This window comes from Mustela nigripes, chromosome 16 (assembly GCF_022355385.1).
Source record: "Mustela nigripes isolate SB6536 chromosome 16, MUSNIG.SB6536, whole genome shotgun sequence".
NCBI classification, from domain to species: Eukaryota; Metazoa; Chordata; class Mammalia; order Carnivora; family Mustelidae; genus Mustela; species Mustela nigripes.
Genome location: NC_081572.1, coordinates 3,030,537 through 3,042,391, shown reverse-complemented (window position 1 = coordinate 3,042,391; position 11,855 = coordinate 3,030,537). Strand labels below are relative to the sequence as shown.

Sequence of the window (11,855 nt, the reverse complement as noted above, 5' to 3'; positions counted from 1 at the left end):
GGGGGGGCCCCGAGCAGAGGGGCCGGGGCCTTCGGGAGGCTGCGTGACGGATGCGAGGTGACAGGTGCGTGAGAGGCAGGGTCTGCGTCGCCCCTAGATTGCCGGCCTGGGGCCCTCGTGTGAGCGGTGGCTGTAGCCTCAGAGGCAGGTATGGTGGGGACAGGAGCGGAGTTAAATGGGGTTCGCGGTGCGAGAGCAGGGGACCTAGCGGAGAGCTGTGTTCGGAAGACAGATAACCCGAGCTGTGTCATGGAAATTTCTGCCATCATGGAAATGTTTTCCAGCCGTGCTGTCCGAGAGGGCGGCCCCCTACATCGTCCTGGTGTGGCTGAGAACCGAATTCTTCATTTTGCTTAATTTTAACAAATTTAACTGGCTCCAGGGGCTAGTGGCCACATTGTTCTGGGGGGGGCATGGGCTGATCACTCCTTGGCCAGGCCGGCCTGGGGACAAGGACTGGGGAGCTGTCACTGTAGAAAGTGACAGAAAAGTGTGTTTCGAAAAGCGAGGAGCTGCCTGCCGAGGCCACAGCTTGGGAGACACCGGGGTCTGACGGGGAGACGGTAAAGGACAGATGCTGGGGGACAGGCTGCGCCGGAGCGGGGACCAAAAGAGGGAGGCCAGCCTGGCTCTGTTCGCACGCTGAGCTAGATTCTATTCGTGACTGAGAAGCCACTAGGCGTGGGACAACGTTCTATCTTCTGCCATGCTTCCTCGGGGGGTGTCTGTGAGATGTTGGGGTGGTGTCTAGGCCCCAGAACGGAAGACACTAACACGGCTTGTAAAGGGACCGGCGCTGGCGGCGGCATTCCCCGGCCTCTCTCCTCCCTCCGTCTCCGGAGCGGTCAGACCCCGAGGGTGTCCCCGCTGTGGGGAAGTGGGCCCTGGGCCAGGCCACCTGCAGAGCAGGCTCACGGCAGGGCACGAGCTGTCGGGGCTCTTCTCTCTCCGGCAGTTCTCAAAGCAGGGGCGAGCCTGCAGCCCAAGGCCTGGCAGCTGAGAGGTGATCTAAGGACAGTGCTCTAGTCAAGGAGGTCTTTGTTTGCGCCGGGACCGACTCGGAGCCCGAGAGGCTGGGCTGGCCAGGTGCCCGCGGAGGCCCGACGCCTGCAGCCCACGGGGTCCCGCTGTTTGCGGGGCAGGGGCGGAAGCCAGGTGAGCCTTTCCTTGCCAAGGCACCGTTGTCCTAGGAGAGATGGAGATGTTTTAGGATGGGGGGGCGGGAACCTCTTGCCTTCTCTTTCCTGTACTGTTCTGTCCCGAACCAGGTGTCTCTGCTATGCAGGGAAGAGGGGCCCTTGCTTATTAACCAGGAAGTAGCCCCCCCAAAACTCGGTCTCCATCCCTGGCCATGTGCTTTGGAGGTCACCAAATAAGCACCAAAACCTTTAAAAAAAAGTCCTTCTCTAAGCCAGAGAGAAGCTCCCTGGAGAAGGGAAAAGAGAGTTTCCGCGAGCGGCGTGGGCTCCAGGCGGGAACCGACTGTAGTCCCTTTAATAAGGGGTCCTTGTGCTCCCACCGCTGCCTCCTTTACAGGGTGGGGAAGCAGGAGGCTCTGGGGCCAGCTGTGCTGCCCGGCTATCGAAGGGGAAATTAGATCTTCGGTGGGCTTCCAGAATCGGTGAGCAAACGTCGTTCATCACCTGGCAGTCCCTTGGCCTTCCTGTCACCGGAGGAGTCTGGTCAGAGGAAAGTTGGCGTGATGAATGGCTTCTGGGGAAGGAAAGCAGGGGTCACATGATGGTCATCAGGGCCAGAGGGACACCCCAACATGGCGCTCTCTCCTTCCTGGGCACCCCGGGACCTAACCCGAGCAGGCTTCCTGCGGCAGCTGGGGAGTTCTAAGCTCCCCCGTGGGAGAGTTGTTCCCCCAGATGTCAGAGCAGAGCTTGGAGTTTCCTTTCTGGCTGGGGGGGGGGGGCGCCGGGGAGCGGGAGGTGGTGGGAGTGGGTGTGCGGAGGGGCCCCGGCCGTGGGAGCGCAGTTGATGCCACGTGGAAACAAGGAGGGATCCCATGCCCCGCTGAGTTGCATTCTTGGCCTCGAAGCCATGAGGTGTGGGAGAAAAGTCCCGTCTTATGCCAAACTTCCGCGGGAGCCACGCGTAAGAGTTTCGGGTAACGTCCAGGCCCTAGAAAAGCCAGACAAAGATATTTGTCTTGGGTGTATTGAGGTCTGGGCCCCAGCCAGAGCTCCTGGAAAGCATCACGTAGAGACCAAGGGTGGGAAGGAGAAGAGAACTTCAGGAGGTATTCAAGGGGGTAGGTGACTGATCCGAGTGGTGGACGCAGGAGAGGAAGGAGCCCAAATGGCTCCCAGATTTCTGGCCGGCTGCTTGTGCTTAGCCCGGCTTCCTCCCCCGCCGATGCCATCTGGTCCCACAGCCCTCCCTGCCGTGATCGGAACGCTCTGTCCCGTGCTGCCCACCGTGGCGGCCGCCGATGACTGCCCCCGTGGCTCGGGATCCGGCTGGTGTGGCCGAGGTCCTCAGCTTCGAATCTCTCGTTTTATGTAATTGGTTTAAAATGAAAGACACGTGGCCCAGAGGCCGTCTCCTGGACCGAGAAGGCCTCGAAGCTTCGTGACCCGCTCACCACCTTGCTCCCGGGCTCACTGTACTATCTTGAGCCGCGCTCCAGCACCCGTCCGTCTCGTCACTGGACGGTCATCTTCTCGAGGTCAGGGAGGGAGTTTCGTTTATGGCAGGATCACTCCCTCCCGAGGTCCAACACAAGGCCGGGCACATCATGGGTCTTCGGGGAGCCAGGCCCGTGCGAGACGTTCTGGTGAGAGGGAGGGACAGCTTGTCTTCTAAGCCGCTTCTCATCCAGGGAGATTCTAGGCTTCTTGCCTCCCAGGACAGCTGGTCAGCCGCTGAGGATTAAGGAAGAGGGAAAACCATGTTTGTAAATGCTTTTGCCAGATGGCCCTGGCCTGGGTGTGGCATCACGGACAAAGGCAGACATGTGGCAACCGGGCTCTAGAAGTTTCCTGGCTGGTCCCAGGCAGGGCAACATGGACGGGGGCGGGGGGGCGGGGGACGGATCTCAGACGGATGCCGGGGAACTGCAGCGTGGGTCTGAAGACTGTCTCCTGGAAGGCTTCACCCCCGTCCAGAAAAGGTCGGCAGAGGGATGCCGATTATGAGTGAGGACGCGTTCTCTGACCCCGTAAGTGGCCCAGCTGCCCCTCTGGCACGCCCCAGTCCTGCAAAGGGGGTTCTTCCTTGTTGGGGGGAGGTTAAGCCGAAGCAGGAGAGCAGCTGAGGGCGGCGGGGACAGGGAGGAGGAGGAAAAAGGCGTCCGCGGAGCGGCCGTGGGATTTGGCGAATGAATTCCTTCACTGCGTTTGAGAAAGACAAGTCAGGAACTTGAGTCACGTTGTAATTGGCCTCAGATGCCTTGACCGCAAGGCAGCCTGGAGGCTGGACCGTGTGGCCCAGATGGTGAGGGTTACACAGCTCCGGCGAAGAAGTCCCGGCGGGGGGAGCCTTCCCCGTCCCACCTTTGCTGGGAGCAGCGCGGTCTTCTGAGCTGGGGCGGGGGGGCGGTGAGCCTTGGCCTCCATAGGTGACTTCATTTCACTGGAAATTGCTAAAAGTGATTTGGAGCCAAATTTGGTTGGATGTTGGGCAATGCTGTTTTTGCCCAAAAGTGACTAAAATGATCTTAACGTCATGACGACGGCCTTTCTGTGGGACTTGGTAAAATGGCTCTTCAGATATTTTTGGAGAAGGAAAGATTTCACTCCAGGTTTGCTTTGGTCCCGAAAAGGAGATTCTTGAGAAGAACCCGGCACCCTTGGCCGCCGTTCACGTTGCCGGCCTGTGCCTCTGCCTCCGTGCTGGGTCCTCCTCACTCATCCTGTTGCCCCGAAGGCCCCGGTCCCCAGCGCTTCCGATCGAGGCCAGGAAAATCCCTTCTTATGTGGGAAGAGACAGACCAACATGCCAAGTGGTGCTCCTTTCGGGGGTCGAACCCTGAGCTTCAGCCAGGGGGAATTCTGCCTTCCCGGCGTACGTGCAGCAGAGCCCAGAGAGGTTTTTGGCTGTCCCAGCTGGGGGGCGGGGGTTGTCGGTAGAATACAGGGCATGGAGTCGGGGTGGCCGATAAATTTCTTGCAGTGCACAAGACAGCCTCCCACAACAGTGAGTCAGCCCCAAACGCCAGGCGTGTGGAGGTCGAGAAACCCTAGGGACAACAGAATCCGATTCATGTGTGTTTGTGGCTCCTTCCCGACTTTTCCAAAATGAATATATATTACTTTGGATTCAGGAAAGAAAAATGTTTGAAGAAAGGAAAACCTCTTTTCCTTTCAAGTGATGCAAGCCTGGCATCTCAAGGCAGGGGGGGGGAGAAAAGAGTCATTATTGAGGTGCCAAGGAAAAACAGAGGAAATACAGAAAAGGGGAAATAAACAACTTTAGAAAATCCCACTTCACAAACATTTGTCGAGGAGCGGTCCAATTCAGGGTGCTGCGGGACGCTCGGCGGGTCCAAGAGGAGCAAGCCCAGGAGGCCAGGGTCTGCTGGGCACAGTCTTACCGGCCAAGACCAGGAGGTCAGGGTCTGCTGTGCTCAGTCTTACCGGCCAAGACCAGGAGGTCAGGGTCTGCTGGGCACAGTCTTACCGGCCAAGCAAAACGCTGCAGGACGAGGCAACAGAAAAAAACAAAATCTGAAAGGAGAAAGGAGAGGTTTCGGCAGCTGAGGGACTGGGAAGGCCTCCGGAGGAAGAGGAGGCGCCTGAATTGGGTCTTGAGGACCGGGTAGGATACTGATGGGATTGAGGGAGGTCTGCTGAGGTCAAGTCCACAGCCCTCCTCAGCCCTCGCTTACCGGCGAGGCGGTCTGAGGCCGATGAACTAACTTCTCCACATCTCTGTTTCCTTGTCTGTGAGTTCGGTGTCATCATGAATGAATGTCGTCTCCTTGAAGGATTCACCGCAGGCCCTGCTGAGGCTGCCGGGGGGGGGGGGGGTAAGAATGACGAACGAGGAGATGTCCTCAGACCTAACCCTGACTTCCGAGATCAGAAGGGTCCGTGGAGATGATGCCGGCAGACTCAGCATTGCCCTTGTGGAGGCTGTGGGTCCTACCAGGCTGGTGTTTAAGAGAAGAGAGGGGAAGAATGGGAACTCCTGGGCAGGGGCAGGATGTATGCGGCGGACAGATGCCAGGAGTTTAGGGGAGGGGCTGGAGGCGGGGCCCCGAACGTGTGGTCCGAGGCGGAGGAGAACTGGCAGCGTGCGGGACTTTCTGTGAATGTGGACCCTCGAGGCCCTGTCCCAGACCCGCTGAATCAGAATCTGCATCGAAACCAGATTTCCCGGGTGGTCTGTGTGTACATGAAAGTTTGCAAAGCGGGAGCTTGAGCACTGGTTGAGACGTGCTGTCCAAGGCGGCCAAAGAGTGGGGACAGACTCGGGTGTCACCCAAGCTCTGCCAAGGAGAAATGATGGATGGACGGACGGATGGACAGACAGACGGATGGATGGATGGATGATGGATGGACGGATGGATGATGGATGTACGGATGAATGGATGGACGGACGGACGGATGGACGGACGGATGGACAGACGGATGGACGGATAGGTAGATAACTTTAATACATATTTTATAAATTCACATAAACACGAACAGTAGAGATTGAGTCGGGGGGGCACTGGTCCAAGTAGTCTTTTGTCCACTGGGCAGGTCTCTGGGTCCTGATGCTTAGGAGGGATGGTCGGTTGGTACAGAGCCCAGACGTGGGGAGGTCCTGCTGATCCACTCCATGCAGAGAACCGAAGACCCAGCGGAGGTGTGGGTGGCAAGGGAGGAGAGGCTTCCGGGGGAGGCGGCCTCCCCAGCTCAGAGCTCGGCGCGTGTCTGAGGATCCACCCAGAGAGCCTCTGGTTCCCGCTGTTTCTGTCCCAGGCCTCGGGTTCCCAGCTCCCTGCCTCCCCCACGCTCTCCTGAGTCGGCCTCCGGCAGGGAGGGCTCCCAGGGCAGCCTCTCTCCAGTGCTACGGCAGCGAGCCCACAGACGTGCAGAGTAAAAAACAAAGCCCCAAATTTGACCGACGGAGCCCTAAGGCCATGCCGCACCAGCTAGAAGTTCTCGGAGCGACGGGGTGTTTGAGAGCAGCCCGTGGCCTCCCCCAGCCAATGGAAGGAGTGCATAGACTATCATCTGCGTAGACTTTTACTGACCAGAGGAAGAAATCTGTCTTGGGATTTAACTGTCCTTAAACATAAAAGAGGAGTTAAGGGACAATCAGGTATTTTCCTTTAATTACTTTCAAGATACGCCTCTCTGTAGCAACCTGGACCCCGCTGGTAACCTGTATTCAAACGCTGGGTGGTTCTTCCTCCCCCAGACCTCTGTCCCTCCCTGGGCTGCTGAGAGGGTTGGACTGGCGTCCCCACGGGGCCTGCGAGCGGTTGAACCACCCCAGGATGGGCTGGGATTGACCAGTTACCGATGCCCGCAGCGGGGACGCCCGCCCACCCGCCTGAAACAGCCAGGCACACAGGGCTGCCGATGCCAGACGGCAGAAAAGGCTCCCCGAGTGGGCTGGGGGAGATGCCTCTAGCAGTGGGAAGGGGTGGGATGTTGTGCCTATTTGAAGTCCAGGCACTGCCTCCTAAGGGGTTCCCTGGGGACCCACAGTGGACACGTCTTTCTGGAAGGACTGTTCTCAGTGCCGGCTGAGGGGCTGTCCAGGGCTTCCCCCGAGAGCTCCGGCGCCAGCCCAGGGGCGGCACGTGGCTGTGCACGTGCGTGTACACACGCGTGTGGCGGTGTGAGACTATAAGTATGTGAGTGTGCACGCGGGCACGTGTGTTGAGAGTGTGCACATATGTGAGTGTGCACGGACAAGTGTGGGGAGAACGTATGGGTGTGTGTGAGCGTGAGTGGACGTGCATGTGGTCGCCGTCCTGAAGCTGCGGTGGCTGAAGCCTTCCGGGGTTCGTGGGTCAGGACCCAGCTCGGGCTTGCTGCTCTGCAGGGCCTGCCCCAGCCCGAGTCCTTCCCTGGTGTGTTTCCCAGCAGGCACCGGCGGGACGATGGGCTCCCGGGGACTGAGACTCGTGCTGGCGGGCGGCCTGTTGCTGGCCTTCGCCTGTGGCCCGGTGCTGGGCCGTGTGCCACGTGGTCTCCAGGAGCCGCTGGAGCAGGAGTGGACCAAGGAGCCACTGCTGGACTACGATGAGAGGTGAGAGACGGGGAGGTGTGGAGGCAGGAGCTCGGGCTCGGTGGGTGGAGCCTGGGGTCCGGGGCACCCCAGGGGGTTCGTTCAGGGCTGGATGCGAAGGGGCCATAGCCGACGCTGAGGAAGGGCCCTTGCACACACTGGTCCCAGAGGACAGACCTGCCGTTTCTCCTCTTAGTGACCCCGGGGCCTTATCTGAAACTGAGGGTGGTAAGGTTTTTAAGGTTCTGTAAGGTTTTACGGCCACGTCCTTCAGTAAAGATCTCCCCCAAACTGCAACCCCCCCGCCCTCCATCTGTCCTTTGATCCTAGTTTTGTCCTTCGAGAATCTCTTCAGGGCTCTGAGTGCTACCCGCAGGTATAGGCAGGGACGCGGCCGTGAGCTGGCCCAGGGACTCTGACCATCTGATCAGGCTGCCGGCGGGAGAGGCCTGCCGAGGGCCGGCAGGAAAGGGGTGCTTTTCTCGGAAAGTCATGATGTCTTCCTGAACGGCATCGTCTTCGTGGATGTGACCTTCGAGAACAGAGACTTCAGGCTGTCTGGCGTATTTTGTGAGGAGGCACAGAATGCTTAGGATTGCTCCGGAAACTGCCACTCTTCGAATGTGAGGTCCTAGACACCTGGGAGCTAGGCTGACGCTTTGAATTTCTTCGTTATTTTGAGTTTGGGGCTGACTTGATACCCAAGGCTTCAGGCTTTCTTCAGAGTGTGATACGAGACAGGCTGACATCCAGCATCTCCTCGCCTCCCCCCCGCCTCCTCCTCACTTTTCACTCAATGAACGCCGAGTGCCCACTCTCGATCTGGCCGTCTGGGGGGCACCGGAGGATCGCACGAATGACAGTTCTGGCCTCCAGGGACTCTGAGGCTGTGGGGATGCAGACACACGTGACCCAGAGCACGGAGGAAGGCTCTGCCGTACAGGTGTGCCGGCAGCGCTGGGGGCGGTGGGGGGTGTGGGAGAGACAGGCTCAGGCGTGTCCCCATCTTGAAGGATGCCTGCGCCTGGGGAGCATCCCAAGAGCTGAAGGAGGGTGTGACCGTGCCAGGTGGGCCTGGGGTAGTGGAGCTGGTGCGGGATGGGGGGGGAGATGAGCCCGATGGGGAAGGGTCTCTTGTGCACTTAACCCTACAGGGAGTCACGAGAGATGATCATGGGGGGGATGGGGATGTCACGGGGAGGTTCGATATCATGACGGTCCAGAAAGAGCGTTGGAGGAGGCAGAGAACAAGAGGGGTGGGAGGTGTGGAAAGGGGCGTGTTCCAGGAGAGCAGTCAGAGCGGCAACGGTCCCCCGGAGACGGGGAGGCCCGAGGGTCCAGCGTCTGCAGGTGCCTTCGTGGGGGGTGGGGCTGACCCCGGGATCCTCAGAACATGGTCGTGAGCCCAGAGAAGCCTCTTGAATGAGCCCCAGGGTCCATTCTGGGGCGACTGGTGATGGCGCCGTGAAGACGGTTTGGAAAGAGAAGGTTCCAGGGGCAGAGGGACGGGCCGACACTTTCGGACGTATCCGCTTGGTGGGGCTTGCGGACCACAGGTGGAGACTTCCGGCGAGAGGTGGGAGGCCACCTCGGAGGCCTGTGTTTAGGGGGTACAGACGCTTTTCCTGGATTGTCTGGGGTTTCAGAGCAGGAGCAGAGGTAGAGAAGGAAGCGGCCACAGAGAAGGAGAGACGTCCCGGCTCTAGGGCGGGAGCCAGAAAGAGCCCGTGCAGCACAGGGCGGTGCCACAAGGGGGCAGCATGGAGCCACCACCAGCGGCCACCAGCCCGCCCCGCGGTCCTTCAGGGGTGGGTAGGAAACAGCAGAGGGGAGTGTCCAGCCGCCAACACTGCAGCTCAAGGGAATCCTGAAGACGGAGCTGAGCCCTCGCATTTACAAATGAGTCATCTTAATGTCCTAGCTCCTGGACCTCGCATGAAGGGGACCCGCGGATTGGTCGCACGTCATCTGAAACCCCTCCCGGAGGGGCACACCTCTCCAAGCAGACTGCGTTTGGGAGGGGGTGGGGGCTTCAAATTATTGGTGTTTTTGTACTCATTGTCTCCATTACGAGTCCTGGCATGACCAGAAGGCAGAGCTCTTGCTGAAACTTCCTGCAGGGTCCCAGAGCTTGCCCAGAGCCAAGACGGTCCCTGTCCAGGGAAAGTGAACACCGTCTGGCATGTCCAGGACAGAGGGAAGGCGTGCAGGTAGACCAGACCCTCTGGCTGCAGAAGTGAAGGGAAGTCCCAGCTCCGAGAGCTCATGACTTTCCCTCTACCGCCTTTATTCCCTTAGGGATGGAGAAAAGCATGAAAAGCCCAGCCCCAGGCAGGGGGAGGAGGCCACAGCTTCCTCGTGCTTCCGCTGCTGTGACCCTGGTACCCCCGTGTACCAGGCTGTCCCTGTGCCACAGATCAACATCACCATCTTGAAAGGTCAGATGGCCGTGAAGCCGAGGGGACCTTCCCATGGACGGGAGGTGGGGTTGCTCCGTGCTGAGCGGGAAGAAGAGGCAGCGGGTGTAGACAGCCCCCGCAGGGCCGGCGCAGAGGCAGAATGTCCTCTAGGGGTGCAGGCTCTGCCCCCTTGCCAAGAGGAGAGACTGGCAAGAGGCCTGCGGGACCAGGGCCGGAGGAGGGTCTCAGCCCTGGGGCTGCACCCCAGCCTCCGTGACCTTTGTTTAGAGGCTCAGTGCCCCGCCCCCTCCGTCCCCAGCCGGGCCTTCTGAAATGCCCTCAGCCTGGCGGTCCAGATAACCCGGCCCAGCCCTGAGGGTCCCACCCCAGAGTCCTGGGGCGAGCCCGCCACCTGCAGCTCATATGCTCCGAGTCCGCTGTGGGCTGGTCGCTGTGCCTGCTGCTTTTGGACAAACCCCCGTGTTCCCTTTTCTCTGCCAGGACTTTCCAGAGGGGGAAAAACAAATGATTGCCTCTGGATGAAAACAGAACCGTCCTCACAGTCGGGTCAGCCGGCCTGACGCCGCGTGTCTTCCTGTCCCTTTAGGTGAAAAGGGTGACCGGGGAGACCGCGGCTTGCAAGGCAAATACGGCAAGACCGGCTCGGCGGGCGCCCGGGGCCACGTGGGCCCCAAAGGGCAGAAGGGGTCGATGGGGGCCCCCGGGGACCGCTGCAAGAACCACTACGCCGCCTTCTCCGTGGGCCGCAAGAAGCCGCTGCACAGCAACGACTACTACCAGACCCTGATCTTCGACACGGAGTTCGTGAACCTCTACGGCCACTTTAACATGTTCACGGGCAGGTTCTACTGCTACGTGCCGGGCATCTACTTCTTCAGCCTCAACGTGCACACCTGGAACCAGAAGGAGACGTACCTGCACATCATGAAGAACGCGGAGGAGGTGGTGATCCTGTACGCGCAGGTGAGCGACCGCAGCATCATGCAGAGCCAGAGCCTGATGCTCGAGCTGCGGGACCAGGACGAGGTGTGGGTGCGCCTCTTCAAGGGCGAGCGGGAGAACGCCATCTTCAGCGACGAGTTCGACACCTACATCACCTTCAGCGGCTACCTGGTCAAGCACGCCGCGGAGCCCTAGCCCGCTGGCCCCGTGCCGCGCGCCGCAGCCCCCCTGCCCCCCCACCCCGCCCCCCAGGCCTGGCTTCCCTGCCCCGCCGCCCCAGCTTCCGCCTCCTCCACGGCGCCCTCCACGGAAGGGGGAGCAGGAGCAGCTGCGCTTGCCGGCCTCGCGGGCTCCCGGGTGGGCTCGGCAGGCAGGCACCTGCCGGGACGGGGCGTCCAGCTGCCCTCCGTGCCCCGGTCCGTAGGCGACCCTGGGGCCGGCCGCCACGTGGCTGGAAAGACCGAGGGAAATGCTGAAGTTTGTGAAAGGAGCAAAGCAAGCCCTGTGGGGAAGGGAGGTGCGCATTTCGGGTCTCCTCCAGCTGCACCGGCTCCTGGGGAGGCTGTTCTCACATGTTCCAGAAGACCTGAAGTAGGTGCTGTGGGCTATGGGGAATGGGGTGGAGGGCACTGGGAACCTCTTAGGCCACGGAGGAGCCTTCGTGGTCAGCGGCTGGACTGACGCCCACGTCCTGGGGGCACCATGGCCTTGCCCGCGGGTCTCTGGGCTGAGACAAGCAGCTGGCTCGCGGGGCCGCACAGACTCCTGACAGCAGCCGGGGACCTCAGGAGCCGCTGGATCTGCAGATGTTTCTCCGGGGAGCGAGGCTCCGTACATCCATGGCCTGGCCATCCATCCTGGCACGGCTCTGCTCCACTCCCCAACGCTGCCCGGGAGCCCTGTGCAGGGCCCTCATGCCGGTGACCCTGCTGTCAGGGTCCCAGAGAGCTCGGCCTCGCAGACGGGTCTGTCACCGAAGGCACCGGGCCCTTCGTTTCGTAGCAGGGTCATGGTTCTAGACCATTTTCTACCAAACCTTGCACACCATCTCCCAGTCGTGTTTCCCAGAGGGTTCGACACTCGGCAGTCCCAGGCCTCTCCCCCAGGCCTCTTTGACCAGCAGCCCGAGACAACGTGGAAGGGCTTGCCCTGGGCCCCCGCGCGGGGCGGAGCCCGAAGGAGCTGGAAGGCTCCCGGCTACTGTCTCGGAGGCCCTGTGGGGCGCCATCCCTCTGCCCAGGACAGAAGGCATGTCTCAACCACGGGAGTCCGAACCCTCTCTCTGAGGCGGGGTGTAGACGTCTGCCGCCTGGA

At 60.7% G+C, this 11,855-nt stretch overlaps 1 protein-coding gene across 4 annotated transcripts in view; it reads left to right on the top strand.

Annotated features, from left to right (window-relative positions):
- C1QTNF1 (C1q and TNF related 1) overlaps nucleotides 1-11,435 on the top strand; it is a 17,791-nt gene extending 6,356 nt beyond the window's left edge. For 3 of the 4 annotated variants that reach the window (XM_059378649.1, XM_059378646.1, XM_059378648.1), the window contains 3 exons: nucleotides 7,035-7,200; nucleotides 9,478-9,617; nucleotides 10,186-11,435. In XM_059378649.1, the coding sequence (XP_059234632.1) occupies nucleotides 7,052-7,200; nucleotides 9,478-9,617; nucleotides 10,186-10,736 (840 nt within the window). In that variant the 5' untranslated portion in view covers nucleotides 7,035-7,051 and the 3' untranslated portion in view covers nucleotides 10,737-11,435. The remainder of the gene's footprint in view (nucleotides 1-7,034; nucleotides 7,201-9,477; nucleotides 9,618-10,185) is intronic. The other variant, XM_059378647.1, reaches the window with a different exon arrangement.
- The last annotated feature ends 420 nt before the right edge of the window (nucleotides 11,436-11,855 follow it).